The sequence below is a fragment of the Gallinula chloropus genome, assembly GCF_964237585.1.
Source record: "Gallinula chloropus genome assembly, chromosome: 4".
In the NCBI taxonomy this organism is placed as follows: Eukaryota; Metazoa; Chordata; class Aves; order Gruiformes; family Rallidae; genus Gallinula; species Gallinula chloropus.
The window spans coordinates 4,900,813-4,918,597 of NC_140088.1; the positions used below are offsets into that span (position 1 = coordinate 4,900,813).

A 17,785-nucleotide genomic window follows, 5' to 3' on the forward strand; every position below is an offset into this window, starting at 1 on the left:
CTGCTTTGTGCCTCACCTTCCCATAGCCAGCAGGCATCCACACACCGTGCACAAGGTGGACTGTGGCCACAAGTAATAAAAGGTAGAAAAGACAAACGTACCTGTCCAGTTCTCTGGCAACACCACAGCTCTGTTCTGCGATGTCTCCCAAGTCTCTTCCCTGTAGTTCCCAAACTTCCATTCTCTCAGTTCCTGGATCCTTCTCTTATCTTTCTACGCTGCTCTGACGCTTCCCTTACCTACGCATAGAGCGTTCTGCTCTGATGAGGAATACAGGTCTCCAGACTCTGAAGACTTTATAAATTAAGCCACTACCACCATCCCATGACAGAAGATGATCCATTGCAACGTCTTATGAGGCAGACATCTTCCATATGACTTGGGGTTCAATGCAGGACAGGTTCAGTACCACAAGGGTGAGCAGGGTGCAGCTCTAGGGCCAGCTCCATTGTGCAGAAAAGGGGTCAGCACCAAGTGGCAGGCAAAACATCAACTCTGTAGCACTGGGTTGTCCTCTCTTGATCAGTGATTGAAAGGCGGTGACATCAAGGAAGAAAACAGAGTTTTCAGCACGTGCAGAGATACTGACACACTCACAGAAGGATACTGATTTTGGCAGTGCAGAATAACCAATGGTTGTACGGGCTGCCTGTATCCTACCCTGCTTCTTGTTGACAGTAACAGCAGCATTTTGGATACAGTGCAAGAAGGAAAACAGGCCTTCTCCTTCTTCAAAAATAACATCTTTTTCAACATTCAGAATCACTACAATATGTTAGTTAAAGGCTGTATGAAACAGGTAACTAACATGCATTCTGTGACATTTACTAAAACAACACCTGGACTTTCAGGTCTCTCCTTTACCTGTATTTTCTTCTGCATCCAGGGAAGTCATTTAAGCCCTGGTTCATATTTTCTTCAGCTCCAGATGTGACAGATGGAGGCAACTAAGCTCAGCGTCTTTTGTCCTCTCTTGAAGAGAGGTTTCAGAGGCCCTGTACAAATGCAAGATCCTTCTTCATACAACAAGTCAACATAGAAGAGACAGTTTTACTCACTAAGAAACAGATTGTCTTAGAAATTAATTCAGATTCATCGACAAGAAATAACAGCAAATAAAAACTTCTGGCTGATGGTCACCATTCTCTTCTCTAAATCACACTAATGCATTTCTGATGCCACTTATGCCCATCAAGTCAGACGTAAGGTACAGTACTTTAGATGTCACAATGTGTTTCCAGGAAAGACTCATTTAAAAGATTCCAGACCCCAGTTACTCATCCGCTTTCAGAACATCCTTACCTAGGGCTCAGCTGCACAGGGAAGATGGCAGAGCTGGTCTTGAAGACATTCAACCAAGCAGCTGGGCCTTTTCCAGTACTGCACTAGGAATCCATGGGAAATACACTTAGGGATAAGAACCTTTATAAGGCTTCTTTTCAGCTGTGGTTTGTGGCACACACACGTGCCCCCCCTTGCACCCCCTATTACTGGTTTCCCACATCCTGCAGACTTGGTGAACAGCTTTCAGGCAGAAACTGTCCCCTGTGGCATATGCTGGCACTGTGAATGACACGAAGGAATACCAATCTTTCAAGTGGTATCTTCTGAAGGCAAAGATTTATTTCTCCCCCTTTCAGGTGGTTAGTGGTCTTTGTGCAGGGTGATATTCTTTGTCTCTCGTTCCACTCAGTTGTCTAGGCAAGATGATCTCTCATTGGTGTCCACAGAGACTGATGTAAGAAATAATTACATGTACAGGTTATGCATCTTGTGGAGAGCAAAGGTGACTTCCTCTTCTGGTCTGCCAACGCTCAGACATTTCTCACTAGCTGTTTACAGATACTCATTCATCACATACAGAAATTAGCATGAGGCATTATAACAATACATCATGGCCAGTGCACGTACATCACTTGATGAACGAAGCCAGCTGGGTCATATCAAACCAGAGATTTTCTGACATTCTTCAGGAAGGATTTCTTTTTTTTCCTCCTGAAGTTATTATCCTCTTCAGGAAGCAGACAAAACAAAGATTTTCTGTGCAGCCAGGGGCAAATCTTCCAGGATTTGTGTGATGCAAGTAGTGTAATGACCGGGGAATGTCTCGGAACCACGTTCTGGTCTTTTCTGGAAACAAAAATTTATGGTCTTTTGAAATGCTGAAACCCTCTTGCAGGTAGACTAGATGCCTGGGAGACTGCTACTGTTTTCTAGGATTTGTAAGAAACTCCACTCGTAGGAGAAAGCAGTAGCAGACAGTCTGACTCTCCACAAGAGGCTCTGGAAGACATCCAGCTTGCCACAAGCTGCCTTGCGTGACACAAGTTGACACGAGCCCCTCAGTGGACACGTGCCGCAGAAGTCCCTAACTACACTTTAGGATCTGAAGATCTCATTTGGATGCTACCATGGTAAATCCTCTATTGTGCTAATCTGAAGGACTGGAAACAAACAAACAAACTACACATGATGACAATAAAATCTTGAGGCAGCACGGTATGGCAGCAGTCACAACGTGCTGACCACACGTTTTAAGTTGTTTTTCATCTTGATCAATTTAGCTGCCCTCAGCCAAGCCATCATGCAGAGACCTAAGAAAACTGCAGAGCCACAATTTGGCAGGAAGAGTCACCAGTCTTTATTCTTAGATATTTTTTCATGAGAAATTTTCAGCAGACATATGGAGACATAAGTTTTGTAGGTCTGTGGGTAAGAAAAAAAAATATCCTAGCTGATACACTAGACAAAATGTATTCCACATTGAATTGCTGGAATTAGAACTGGTGGAGAAAACACACTGTCAGAAAGGAAGACGATCCTGATTTGAATGGAGGAAGCATCATGCAACTGAAAGCAGAAGCTCTGTAACTAGTGGCATGAATTAGTGGGATGCTGACAACTCCATCTGCCACCCCACTGAGTCCCAGCTGTCCATCTGCACACCTTGAATTATGGCACAGACATCCTAGATTCATTCAGCCTATCTGACACAGCATGACCTTTTCAGAAGGTCATTTAAATAAGGCAAAACCACTTGAAAAACTTGATGTGAATCCCATATAGTAATTACTGGGAACTGTGGAAAAATCCCTTGTCATTTTCCTGCTCTAATCTCAGAAAAAACCCAATTTTTATAGTAGAATGAGTGAGTGATGACAGCCCAATGTTTGGACTTGGCAGTAGAGGAACTTTTCAAAGATCCCTTCCTGCCTTTTGACATGGGAGTACTCAAGACACAGGGGTCAGATCAATAACCCTCAAACTTCTTTGGGTTTTTTTTTGTTTGGCTGGGTTTTTTTTTTTTTGAGATTTGAACATCACTATGATGAGTACAGAGACTTGTCTCCTCTTAGTCTGGGGGAAGGAGATTACACTTTACTACTGTTGTAACTATGGTGAAATAAGATCTTCTGAAATACTCTTGCAGGGACACCAAGTTAAACTGATGCTCTGGGGTTGTCTTCTGTTGCACATTCTGGAACACCAGTAGGCACACAGCCAAATACAATGCTAAAATTGATTTTACAGGTAGCAGCACCTCTGCCACCCACCCCAACCAAATGATAACAGTTCTGGGAGTAAGAGATACACTTTTAACAGCCCCCAAATTCTTAACGATTGCATCAAATTGGGTTTTTTAAGGTAAATTAGTAGGGGTTTTTTGTCTGATAGGTCAGATAAAGAAGCCACTCCTTTTTAACTGAATAAAAGATTTCTCAAGCTCTTTGTGTGCACTGTAGGCATGGACTTGTAGAGAAGCAGCCCTGTTAAGTATATTCTTTTCCCTAGGGAAACACTATGATTCACAGAATATGACTGGTTTCACACCAGGGACTCCACAGTGATCACTGATTCTTTCCTTTAAACTGGAAAGGGCAGTGAAAATGAGGGCCAGTGAAGTCCCTTTTGGTAGGGTGACAGAGCAAGCAGATGCCTCAGGACCGACTCGGTGTCTTGTTTGTCACTGTTACTTCAGTGGAGTTTGTCCTGCACAGAGAGGCTGGTTCAAAAACTCAGAATCCCAACAGTCTGTGTTTCCTAGAAACTTCCCCTCATTCTTTGGAAAAGGACAGTAAGGTTCTGAAGTGGGAAGAAAGCAGTTACCAGGTACTGTAGTTCTTTAAGATGTGCTGCAGTTGTGCACATTCACCTTGAAGGTGCTCTGCAGTCAAGCACTTGGGAAGACAAAGGTGGTGAGAAGTGAAAAGTGCATGAGTGAATTAAGAGAAGAGCTTCAGTTAGTGGTAAGCATATTATTTTCCATATTTAAGGGATTAACCACTTACAAACATCATATTATGGATGACTTCCATTCAGCAACTTACTTCCCCCCAAAACTGTAACTGTCTAGAAGTGGATCACGGTGTCCTTTTTGCTCTTGTAAGAGCTTCATGGTTCTGAAAGCCTCTGCAGGTGACCACCTGGGTGAAGGTGCAGACAAACTGCAGGTGACAGCTTGGCAGATGCCAGCAATGGAGACTTTTCTTAGAGAACCCAACAGCACAGAGTGAGTTCTGGTGGGACATGCCACTGCCATGGAAGGCAGCTTTGCCTTGGCTGTTCTAGTGGGCTGTACTGCAACTGTCAAAACATCCAAAGTCAGCCTACCAGCTCATCTAGCCCATCTCTCTTCCCTGACAGCAGTCAGCAGCACGTGCCTGATAGACAAGCTAAGAATTGGAAAAGCCCATTGTGATACATCCCCAGTCTTAGAAGCTTCCTGCTTGTTTTTTAATCTTAATATTTAATATGCCATAACAGATTGCTTTTTAATGGATTTGTCTACTTGTCACAAGGTGTTGTGGGTACAAAGAGTGTCTTCAGTTTGAGAAGACAAGGACTTCCATAGGTCAATTACATACTGTGAAGGAAAACAACAAAAAAATTGCATCCCCCTCTTTTTATCTTTTTTTTTTTCCCCTTTGAATCTGGTTTCTCTTTTGATGCTCCTACTTCTTGTGGACAAGACTGTGAACAACTACTCCCTATTCACCTTCTCCCTTAAACTCCCCCTTGCCCATCACTTTTCCAATGAACCAGATTCTGCATGAAGACAACTATAAATATGAAGTTTTGTGCTCTTGGTCACTCCTGTCACAATGTGGAACCAGGATCAGAGATCTGTGAGTTGACCTTCTAGACATAGACATAAATTCCAGGATGTCTCCCTGGCACCCAAGACTATGTGGTCTATCTAATACCACTACATGACCTCCCACTGACAGCACTTACACGACTTGTGAGGCTGTTTTGAAGCACCATGTCAAAGTGAGCTTAGCACTGCATGTCCTGAGTACAGGTCAGCTGCTCCCTGGAGAAGAGAGAATCTAACAGCCCTCCCTTCATTTTTTGTGGTGTTGAATGCTCATCACCTAAACACAGCACAAAACACTTGTATGAACTCTGATGTGCACCTTACTCCTGCCAGGACTCACAAGGCTGATCCTCTGTCATTGGAACAGGCTCCTTAACGGAGAAGTGATGCAAACCTCCTGGAATGGGAGAAAAGAACAGCATCCCCTGGTCATGTTATCCAGTCTCACCACTGAAACAGCTTGCTGAATGATTGTCAGAGCTTTCTATTGGCAACTTTCTTTTCTCATAGAAAACAGAGGCACTTTCAATTCAACGTTTTGATGAATACATGAAAATAAATATCATAAAAGGAGAAACTAACTAATCCCCACTAAAGCACATACATATTGTACTCCCCTCACACACAACTATTATAAATCCAAAAAGGTTTGCTATCCTTCTTTCCTCCCTTGTACTAGAAATCACTCTCTGTAAAATGCCTTCTCTCCAAGATGTGTGGCACTCCCAGAGGTGTTTTTGAACAGGGACAGACATGGATGTAGCAGAGCTGCACAGAGACAAAATATATGTCATCCTTCAGTACACAGTGTTCACCATGCACAAAGACACGTGGGGATTCCAGGATGAGGAGTACAGGGAGACAGAAAATGGTAAGAGGCTGAAATTGCAGGATTTGTTCCTGAATCTCTATTGCACATGCTCCCAAGGTAACAGCATTTGTGCTCTGAGCTGGGATCAGCAGATGCCCAAGGTAAAGGAATACTGTGATTTTCTCTGATGCCCTGGCTACCCTAACAGAACCTTGAGGCTGAACAGGATTTCAAGGTCTAGGTATCCAGCTTGAGGTAAAGACCAGTCTTGACATCCCTGCTTGGGTGGATGGGGAGGGGGGGGGGAGTTGGGTTGGGTTTTTTTGGTTTGTTTCTTTTTAAGTTGGAAGCAGAAGAAAAAATTTCCAGGGACAAAGGATGCAAGACTGCACTGCTCCTGAAGCTTAAAAATAATTAATCCCTTCAAAATGAGGGTCTTAGACTGCAGTGTTTCAAAAATCTTGGAGTCAAGATGTCGATATACTGCTACTAAGTCATCAGTTACAGATGTGGTGTTGGCTACATCTAACATGCAATGCAAAGCAGCTCAGGAAACATGCTGGCTACAACTGAGTACAAATGATTATCTCAAAATGAGTGGGTGGGACTGGCAAAGCTGACAAAACAATTAACCAAAGTTCATAAGAAGCCAGCACAAAGATGTAAGAATGCTGCTTCTGCTAATGATCCTCTGATGACATTGGGCCCACCTTTCCTGGGCTGGCTGTGCATTTAAATCTATCCTCCAACCCCCCTGTGCAGTTTTCAGTGGTGGCTGTGACAAAATGAACAAAGAAACTAGAGAACAGAGATAAAGAGTTCCACAAGGACATATAAATATCCTATAGCTACTTGATCCTGCACATGAAACCCAGTGGAATAAGGATAACTCAGATCCTCTGGGAAGAAGAAAGGAATGGAATCTGTTATTTACTGAAGCTAAAAATCTTACAGGGAAATAGCCCTTCTAACAGTTCTGGAACAGAGCTGGAGACTATAGCCAATGCCACACATGGCAGAGTAGGCTATGAGAAGACAGACCTCAGGTCTTGAAGCCCATAGCTGCTGAGGGTGTGCCAAAGTTTGAAGTAACTCTGTTTGCAACTAAATGGTCACTAATCATGAGCTGACAACTTAATGCACCAGTAGAAACATCTCTCTCAGAGATCCATGGGTGGAATTCAATGATTACAGGCAGAAGGGACACGATGTCAAAGTAACTTCACAAGACTTTACAAATATCTTGGTGACTGATGATATGTGATGGCCATATGGGCAGCAGACAAATGCCATGGAGATTCTTGAGGAATACAGCTGAAAAATGCAGAGAAAGTGACCAGGATCAGGACTGTCAAGGCAAGAAAGAAGCCAGTGAAGGGAGAAAGGGAACAGAGAACTGCATATTGGACAAATGAAGTACTCAATGTCTGATATGTGAGTGGAACAAGAACAGAAAAACACACGTTCTGTCTTACAAATTTGTGACTGAAGCAAAGTGACAGTGAAACTAATGGGATAGGAACATAATTACTTCATCTTCTCCCAATTTATCTGGTCTTGAATGGCAGAAAACGTGCACAATCTGAGAGGGACCATGAACCCATTTCAAGAGAAAACACTTCCCCCTCTGACACTGTGTCTTCTGTCATTATCTACTTGGCAACACAAAAGAATGATCTCTTAACCCTGACTGTACAGGCCAGAAGTTACAGGGGGGCTGTAACAGAAGAAAATAGATCAAACAGGCTGTTCAAATCCAATCACAGAGCTCCAATACAAACAACATGAGATTAAGTACCCTTTGAGAATTGCAATCATACCACTTGCTGCTTGACAGGGCAGAAATTGCAAAATTCTGAGCTTCCCTTTAACCTGGCACCAACAAAGAGCCAGAGCTGAAGCTGCTTCCTGCTCATTTTAAGGATGGGTGGATCTTTCTCTCCACTACATTTTCCAGCTGCTGATGTTGTTTTCTAAACACAAGCAAATTAATTTTCATAGCATTAGGCAAATTTTCACTGGAGTGCTTTACCAAGCCACTATTGCAACTGACAGGAGCCACCTGGGCCTTAGGGTTCAAGCTTGGGTCTGAAAACATCAGCCAATTGAAAAAGTTTATAAACCCTAAACAAACAGAAGTCAAAATACAAAAAATAAGCCACACAGAACATAAGCATCCAGCAGTGAAACATAAAGACAGATTCAAAATTCTGTCCAGTAAAATGACAGCAAATATTTTGGGGGTGTGAATTAATAATTATAACCAAAACAAATGAAATGACTTTATTCAAACCAATCCCTTCTGTGGCTCTGTGCCAAAATCCAAGATGGCAACCAACACTCTACTGTTTTTCTCTGCTGATGGTTGCCATGTGATGACAGCAGAGAATCTTGGCAATTACCAGACTAGGACAGATTTAAATGGCTGAGCAAATGAGACTTTATGTTCAAACTTGGACCTTAGGAAGAACAAGAGAGACAGCTGGAGGACCTCTGTCTCACAGAAAGATCTCACAGTCAGTGATCAGGAAGAGGTGGGAGGGAGGGACCCCAAGACTCAGCAGCAAAAGATCTCTGAGGCAATAGTTCACCTCAGCTTGCAGGTATGTCACCAGCTTCCACAGATCTTCAGGTACTCTCCTCAGTGAGTTGTCCTCTCAGCAGAGCCTCCCCGTTGCACTTTCCTGGGTGGTATGGGAGTGTGTGGTGGTATGAAGTCACTGCTGCTTCTTCCTTTGCCCCATACTTGAAGCAACATCCTGGACTCCTCACCTGGTGTTCAGTGTTAGTCCTTCTCTGCGACCAGAGCCTGGAAAAAAAAAAACCCACAAAGATTTTCAGAAGTTTTGGGGGAAAAACTGCTGCACTGCTCTGCAAACCTCAGTCAGCACCAGGAATCTGAATCTCCTTATCACACCACCTCTTTCTACAGTAACAGATGAATTCACAGATCAGTATGACAAAACCTAACTTAATAAGCTACTGTGTGAAAAAGTACTCTTGGTATTCCTCTCAAGGATCAGAATACCTTCTTTGCTCTTTGCCTCTGACTCATCTCTTTACTTGCTCCTCCAGTAGCTCTAAACCCTTCTCTCATATCAGTATGCTTTGTCTCTTTCTTAGTGTCTGTTACTCATTTGCTTGCACAGGAGTCTACTTCCCCACTCCAAAAGATGCTGAGAACCTTGGTGCAGGGCAGAGATGGGGGGGGGGGGGGGGTGAGAAGGTTGATCTTTGAAAGAAACAGAATCACAAGGTTGGAAAAGACCTTTGAAGATCATCAAGTCCAACCATTCCCATCCTAAGCTAAACCATATCCCTAAGTACCTCATCTACCCTTTTTTTGAACACATCCAGGGAAGGTGACTCAGCCCCTCCCTGGGCAGCCTGTTCCAGCCCTGACAACTCTTTCAGGGAAGAACTTTCTCCTAACATCTAATTTGACCCTGCCCTGGGGCAGCTTCTTGCCATTTCCCCTTGTCCCATCTCCTGTCACCTGGCTGAAAAGACCATCGCCCACCTCTCTACAACCTCCCTTCAGGTAGCTGTAGGTGGTGATAAGGTCTCCCCTCAGCCTCCTCTTCTTCAAGCTAAACAGCCCCAGCTCCCTCAGCTGCTCCTCATAGGATTTGCCCTCCAGCCCCTTCCCCAGCCTGGTTGCCCTTCTCTGCACTCACTCCAGGACCTCAATGTCCTTCTTATGGTGAGGAGCCCAGAACTGAACACAGTGCTCAAGGTGTGGCCTCACCAATGCCAAGTACAGGGGCACAATTACCTCCCTAGAGGTAACTGTAAACAAAATAGAGCTAAGGAAAAATAATTCTTCCCATTATTATAGAGAGAAATTTCAATTCTACCACAACATTTTCCTACTCATGCACATTACAGAAGAAAAGCCAATGCCATCCTCACTTCTTTTACTTAGAAATCCTTAGACAGCCCTTTAAACAGAAAAATCCAAAGCACTCAGAAATGTACCAAGTTTATTTTGGACAGCTTACTCTTTATAGCTAATATAGTAGGTAAAGCTTGTCCTGTGTATTCAGCACATCAGTTTGCTCCTAAATGTGAGTGACATTTGTTGAGAGCTGTTTGTTAAAAATATCACTGCATTTTTTAAAATATGCTCTCCTTGAAAGCCCAGCATGGAGCCAAACATCACACAGCACAGAGGATCTGGAAAGATGTTTAGAAAGCAGGATTGCCAGCTGTGTCACTGCACAGAACGTTTGGAACCTGAATTAGGAACCAGACTGTCAACGATTTGTATTAAGATAGGACACCAGGCCAGAAACCTATCCCTTGGCAATATGCTGACATTAGGGAAACAAAGGCACAGGAGAGAGGCAGCCAACTTCAACCTCATCTTCCTGTTTTCAAGAGACTTTTGAGCCTTCCTTTTCTTACACAAATGCACAGTACAGTTTGTCTTTTCTCACAAAGTCAATTAAAAGCCCTTTGCATGAGTTCCTCATGTATGGCTGCCTTGAGGACTCAACACAGAGGGGCATTCCTATGTCTACAAGTAAGTATCTAGGTTCCTACCATGAGTGCAGCTCATGGCCAACTTATGAAGTATTAACACATGTAATTCTCTGAAGCTTTATCATTCCAAAGCTACCTCCTTCAGGCTGAATAAGGGGGACAGAAAAAAGGACCTTATTTCTGACAGCAGTCAACATTAAGGGCTGATTCTCCCTGGCAGTGAGAGTCATTGCACTGAATCACCACACACAACAGAACCAATCTCCTTTATTCTCTGCCTGCCAGGAGATGTTGAAGTAGCTGTCTGTGTGTCTGTCCACATATTTACATACTACTTTGTCATCTACACCTCAGACACTTTAACACTTCTGTGCTTAGAATAGGGGAAGGAAAGGATTACCTCCCTGTTATGGATATGACTGAGTCATGAGGAAATCACAGGAATTGTGTAAAGCCATTTACAGGATACCTGCACATTAAAATTCAGTGCCATGTAGACTTTCCCAGCACAGATGTACGTGGCTCAGACACCAGCACCTAATCTGCTCAGCTTCCATGCTGCAGGAATGAGACAGAGCAGAGCACTAGGCTAGATGACAGTACTGGGTCAGGGACCCATGCTGATGTTTTTTAGAGCTAGTTTGGGCTGTTTCATCATACCCACACAGTAAGCCTGTGGCCGAAGTGAGAAACATGCTGAAGCTTCCTGAATCTAGTGTTGAAAACAGGAACTTCCTTTCTCCCTAAAAAGCTCTGATAATCCTAGAAATTCCAATTATTTTTTTTTTAACCTCAGAGGAGAGGGAATTTCTAATCCTAAAGTGATGCCCAGCATTCTCTTGATAATATATATATATAGTGCAACTAAGAAAGGCAATAAATAGATGGAATTTATTTATATCCATTGGTGATGGACACTAGCAAGCCAGGACAGCTGACAACAGAAGGCTAGCCTTCCCTCCCCCATCTTTTGGGCACAATTTCAAGTTGGCTCTCTGGACCAGGCGAGGGAAAGCAGCAGTTCCAAGTCACGAAAATTTCCTTGGGGGAGCGTGTGTGACATAAACAGTACACACAACTCTACGTGACTGAAACGTCCCTGCATGAGAAGAGCCATCAGCAGCCTCATTAACAAGTGGAGAAATAGGAGTGGAAGTCAGCATGAGCCTTCCTGCTCCCCAAGTTACAGAGAAGAGACTGGGTGGGCTCCTCACCCTGGCTGCTGACTCCCTTCTGTACCTGACAGCCTTCACTCCCATTCCTCTCATTCAGCTCCCTACTCTCTGGTTTGTTGTGGTTCTCTCTTCTCTGGCTCTTCCTCACATTGCATTTCATAACTTCAGTCACTCCTTTTACCCTATTCACACACATTTTTGGCTTCTATTTTTAGTCTCAATAAAATAATGCCAGATTAAAACAAAATCCAATTTGGACGGGCAAAGTCATCCTCTCCATAGGTAGCGTAATGCCAAAGGGCCAGATGTGAGGCAGAAGCAGCCAAGATATTACATAACCTCTCCCCAGTCTTTGCACACCTGATCTTGAATGACATTTCCAACACAGCAAGGAAATAGAGGCAATTTGCCACCACCTAACTGCTGAGAACAAGCCATGCTCAGCCTCCAGTCAGGCAAAAATGCCAACTGCCTGAAGTCATTACTTATCCTGCCTTGGAGTTTTCTTTCAGTCACTCAGAAGTGAAGGTTTCTAAGATTCAGGCTGGGTTCTAGTTATTAAACAGGGAAGCCAATTTCTAGAGACAGCCCTTTCCTTTTTTCTCCTCCTTTCCCAGTGGTCCTGAGATTTGGAATGGCCTTTCAGTGGCACAAGACCAGTAGCAACAGGAAAAAAGCTCTTTCCTTTCATAAAAGGAAGGCAAAAGGTTGAGTAAAGGTGTGAGAGGCAGGCTGCTCTCCTCAGTTAAGAAAGAAGTGTTACTTCTGATCATTAGGAGTGAACACTGACCCTCAGCTCTAGCTAAGAGGTGATGGCTGAGGTGGATATTGTCTTCCTGTCTGGAGGCTCAGGGGAGAGCTTATTGCTCTCTAGAGCTACCTGAGAGGAGGTTGTGCTGAGCTGGGGTCAGCCCCTTCTCGCAGATACCTAGTGATCAACGGCTGCAAGTTGCACCAGGGGAGGCTCAGGTTAGAAATCAGGAGAAATTTCTTCTCAGAAAGAGTGGTCAGGCATTGGAACGGGCTGCCAGGGAGGTGGTAGAGCCACCATCCCTTGGGGTGTTCAAGGAAGGATTGGAAGAGGTACTCAGGGTTGTGGTTTAGTTAGTAATATAGGTGGTAGGGGGATGGACTAGATGATCTTTGAGGTCTTTTCCAACCTTAATGATTCTGTGATTCCTAACATCACCTGCAAACAGCCTGCAGAGCTACAGAGTTTTCTGATAACTGGATAAACTCAGAACATAGTCATACCCTGTTGGTAATTTGTATCTATTTTAATGGTATTGGTTAGAGGCATCAGTATTTACTCATTGCTACCCATGAGGCGATGGCTCCCTGCCCCTACAAAGAGCACCAAGAAATGGGGTAAAAAATGTCTTTCTTTACCCTTCTCATGTCCTTTCTGGTCTACCTGGTACTACAGGCTTGTCTATCATTACCTGACCTGGGACAGATGCAAACACTATAGCAGGGTGGGAAATTTATCTTTCCTCCCTTCCTCTTTGCCTTCTTTATGAAACTAAGGAGGGGAGGAAGATGATGATGCAGAACGTTTTTGTGATGAGTGAAAGAACAATGGCTTTAAGATAATTCTAAGAGGAAATGTGAATTTAAATATCCTCCTTTGTAACTGACTCTTGGGCCTCCCAAAAAGGGAGGCACAATGAGGTTCACCTCAAGCCCTGCTTCTTTCCAAAATATGGTAAAATGGACTGATTCTATTTCTCAGTAACCCTTTCTCTGCCACAGAGACAGTGACAGAATGTTATTACTGCTGTTGAACAAAGTCTGTATGCAGGGTGAGAGGTGGCACTAGAGAAGTTTGATGCAAGGTGCTGGATGCACTATTGCTGTCCCCTTTCAGTGACCCACCCCCAAGCTTCTCATCCAGACAGGTGGTTCTGGAAGGATTTCTGTGGAAGAGGTCATCATTACTCAGTTCCTGGACTTGGATAAGTAATGAGGTGACATCAAAAGTTGCTCTTGTGTGTCATACAATATCTTGTGCCTGAGCAAGCCAAAGTAGTCTGAGGTAGAGGTTACTCTAGGTGCACATTTGAAAGTCACCTTTCAAAGTTAAGGCCACTTGTGCAGTCAGTCACAGCAGCAAGAGAGAACCAGGAGGATGGCAAATGAAGACTGGGATTAAACAGGATTAGTGGGAGGGAGGAGGCACACCAGCAATGTGCTGGGCAGAAACCTGAGTGAGTTCTTTTCCCAGCTGCTCCTGATGAAGGATTTGGACAGTGTGGTGAGACCAGCTGAAATCATAGCCAAGGCTCCCCTGGGGAATGTGGTAACAACATAAAAATAAATACATTGGTGTTCAACAATCTCCTGCCTTCCCAGGCAGCAGGGAAGCCTGGCAGAAGCTAAGGAAGGCTGGATGAGGCTGGGCAGCTGGGAATTCCACCCTACTGTAACCAACGATCAGAAGTCTGATACGGGCCATGCACAGTGGCAACAGTACATATCCCATCCCATCCCTTCCCACCCCTTACTCTCCAAGAGAGCTGAGAGATATTAGCTGATCAACAATCTCCAAATCCCAGGCATTTTCTTTGTTTAGATCTGGCAAGCAATACAAAGTGATTGTAAGCATCTTGTTTAAATGCCTGGGGTTTTTTTGCATTTGCTGGTGCAGGACAATTTTGAAGCTTGCATGTTTGCACCCCTGCTAGAACAACCTCTTCTTTCATAAGCTCACATAAAAACTGCCACCTTTCAGGAAAAATGTTGATTGAAACAGTGGGTAGACAAGTCCATCAGAGCTTAGCACCTCTAATGTTAACTCTAATTTCAGGTCTCCAATAACAAGACATACCTGACCTTTTTATGAAGGACCATACAACAATCCTGGGTATAAAATAACCCCTTTAGATATAGAGAGTCTACCTGTAGACTGGAGTGTGCTAGATGCAGAGAAGAAAAAGGGCAGAGGTGCTCCTTACTACCACTTGCAAGCAGGCTCCATTCATTGCTCTATACCAGACCACATTGGTGTGCAAGCAATCTCATCTGGATGGTGTTCAGACACTGCTCCCCATCTTAGCCTAAAGGAAATCACTAGAAAACTAACAGCAGCCTGGCTTCTGCATGGATTAAATTCAAACCATTTTATTCATCCCCATATTCTTGCATTAGTCTCTTGGCAGTTCAGAATCCAGTTTTAAGCCCATACAGATGATGATGCACTAATTCAAAGAATTGTATAGCTTCAGGACTTGGAATTCATGCAGATATAGGGGGCCAGGTGAATGTCCAATGTAAACAGACAATTATGCATCATCATCCTGCAACTAAGGTCAGATACAGACCTGGGAATCACAGGTAATAAAATCACAGGAAGATTTCTCCCTAGCTTCAGATTGAGTTTTGACATTCACCTTCTGTAATGAAGTGTTTTCAGGAGAACTAGAATACAAATAAGCTAGTTTTGGACTCATGCTTTAAACCAGACTAGGTGGACATCTGAGACTTAGTGGTCTTGGCTGCTGTCAAACTCAGATAGCATATTAGCAACTTTTACCTCTCCTAATCAGTAAATCTAATGCTTTCTTCTTCTCCCAGCACATACAGTGGAGAGTCCATGTGAACACCAGTAATATAAACATCCACACAATAAACTGAATCACTGTTAATCAGTAAGCATGAAAGTCAAAGTCCTGTCAAGGACTGGACTCAAGCATCAGTGTTGCCCAGCTTTAATCATGATTCACATTCCTTTGTCACTATATAGACTACTAGAACATAGCTAATGCAACCAGCCTGTAGGTTCATTCCTTGATCATGTAAACTCACCATGTCAAACAACATCATAAAGAATACCCAGAGCTCAATAACACACCATACTATTTAGCTTAGCTGCTACTCAAGCCATGTTCTGAAGAAGAATTGGAAAAGAGAATTTATTTCTCAGTTCATAAGCACCCTATTTCATTAATACTGAGTTGCTAAATTCCCTGAAGCAAGAAACAATCTGTGTAATGCTGAGGGACCCTCAAAATAACACAGAATAAGAAAAGCCATGTAATAAAGGCTGTGCTTTCAGAGTGACTGACCAGTGTCTGGGTGTTTGATTTCAGTGAAAAAATCAAGTCAGAATCATTAAGTGTTCCCTTGTATTCTTAATATTTCTTTAGTAGAATAAATCCTGTTAAACCTTCAGGAAACTGTTCAGACCCTACAAACAACCCCCAAACAATAGCTTGCAGATTTAGTTACTCTGCAGTTACTCACAAGAACCTCTGCCTTCTCTCTCATTATGCCAGTGCCACCCAGCTCACAGACAGCTCTTGCCTCTCCATGAAATAAAGATGAGGCCACCACACTTTGCTTGCAGTGATGGCTTGTTTGAGGGCTGCTCTGCAGAAATGCTGACTTTTAGTCTCCCTTACAGTTCATCTCAAGCAACCAACCTGTCCTCAAGAGCTTGAGCCCACCGCATAACTGTGTCTGCAACAGGTATCTTCCTACAGTTGCAGTACTAACCACCAGTGAACTGTGTTTCTGGGTTACCTGGTTAAAAGTTTCCACACTGCCTGACCCTCCCTTCCTTTGAGCATCTTTATTTTTGGTTGGATCATTTGTGACCCCTTTATGTTGCTTCTCTGCAGAGCCCCATAGCTATCTTCAGATAGGAGGTTCTGACTTGTTCCTCTTATCTTGGCAACTTTTCACAGTCTTCTATCTTCAAACGCTTGCAGTTTATTCTGGAATCTGCTGTGTCTCCAACCCCTGTAGCTGGTATCTAGGTTACTAAACAGTCACCCCAAAGCTGCTGATGAGGGAAATCAGGGCCCTACTGTAAGCAATCAATGGAGAGAGTGAAGAAGAAAAACAGCTGTTCCTGCAGGAAGGACCAGAGCAGTTTGAGGCACAGAGCCTGGGCACAGCAGCTTCTGATGCATTCCAGTGGCTTGGTGCACAGCTGAAGAAAATGTCATTCCCCAGTTTCCAAGAACAAACATTTTGCTCCAGTTAGTTAAATATTTCATGCTGTTCCTGGAGCTATGCACCTCTTCTAGTGACAAAGAAGGCTTCAGGGACCCACCCACCATGGTACTGCTAGGCTACGCCTAGCCAAACTAGGGTTCTGTCTCAGCCCTCACACTCTTAGCTGAAGAGCAGGCTTAACCCTTTATTTCAGCTTCAGAGAGGGGAAGTTTAGTACAATGCAGCCAGCCTGGTCCTACAGAAGGAAACACAAGCTGAAGTTCTCAGTTCTCACTGGATTACAAGTATTCCCAGAGACAGGGACTACTCTGAGCTCTGGAGTTGTGGAGCCTGTATTCTTCCTGCAGCTCAGGCTGTTGCCTTCATCATTAATTTTATCAACAATCCTCCTGCATGCTCTGCATGTTAACAGAAACAGGGAAGGATAGAAAAATGCTACCTAGAATTACCATAGACACACATAAAAACTACAGTACCCAGAGGGGATGGAGAGAATCTCTTGCAGAAGTTAAAATGAAAGGGTGGCAACTGTTGAGAGAGCTCTTAAAAGTGTTAAAAATAAAAAGAAGGGAGGATTCAGCACACACAAACACAAATGCAGTGTAAGGCTGAGCTATACACACAGGTATCAATAGTGCCTAAACAGAGCAGGCGGCCTACGGGGAGTTGTAATACACAACTCAGTCTTGGGCTGCTTTTAAGCTCTTTGTCTGCGGAGACACCTCATGGGGAGCTGTGTAGATGGCTCCGACTTGAGTTGTGTTGTAACCAGACTGAAGCGGGCACTTCACAAAACCTGAAAAACTTGTATGGAGCCTTGCTAAGCCTTGGCTTCCTTCCACAAACATATGTCCTGAGTCCCAATCAAACCACTACTCAAACTGTTTGACAAGCCCTAAGGGTCCGCATTTGGTTTCGATGGGCCAAGACAATGGGAATATGCAAGAGATAGGGCCGGAGGTGTCAGGCCCAGCCCTGCATCCTGTCGCACACATCAGCAAAATGAACCAAATAAAAGCCCTGGCATTCGAGCTAATATTGGGAGCCGTTCCTCCAACCTTAGGAGGAGACCCTTCCCCCTTAGCCGGGCGGCTGGCTGAGGTAATGTATTGGGAGCCCTTACCTGAGAGACGGGGTAAGTGGCTATTTGATATGTTTTAAGTGTGTCGTTCTGGGTGACTAACGTATGGGTAATATTTTGTGTGCTTGTGAGCTGTGATCCTATGTTTTAGGGAAGCCACAGTGGTTGTAATAAGA

General features: G+C 43.9%; 1 protein-coding gene across 1 annotated transcript in view; it reads right to left on the bottom strand.

Moving 5' to 3' along the window:
• Positions 1 to 8,111: 8,111 nt before the first annotated feature.
• Positions 8,112 to 17,785, bottom strand: part of TTLL5 (tubulin tyrosine ligase like 5) — a gene marked incomplete at its 5' end in the record, with an annotated part of 136,194 nt that continues 126,520 nt past the window's right edge. The window contains one exon of the mRNA XM_084263320.1: positions 8,112 to 8,718. Within this exon, the coding sequence (XP_084119446.1) occupies positions 8,678 to 8,718 (41 nt within the window). The 3' untranslated portion in view covers positions 8,112 to 8,677. The remainder of the gene's footprint in view (positions 8,719 to 17,785) is intronic.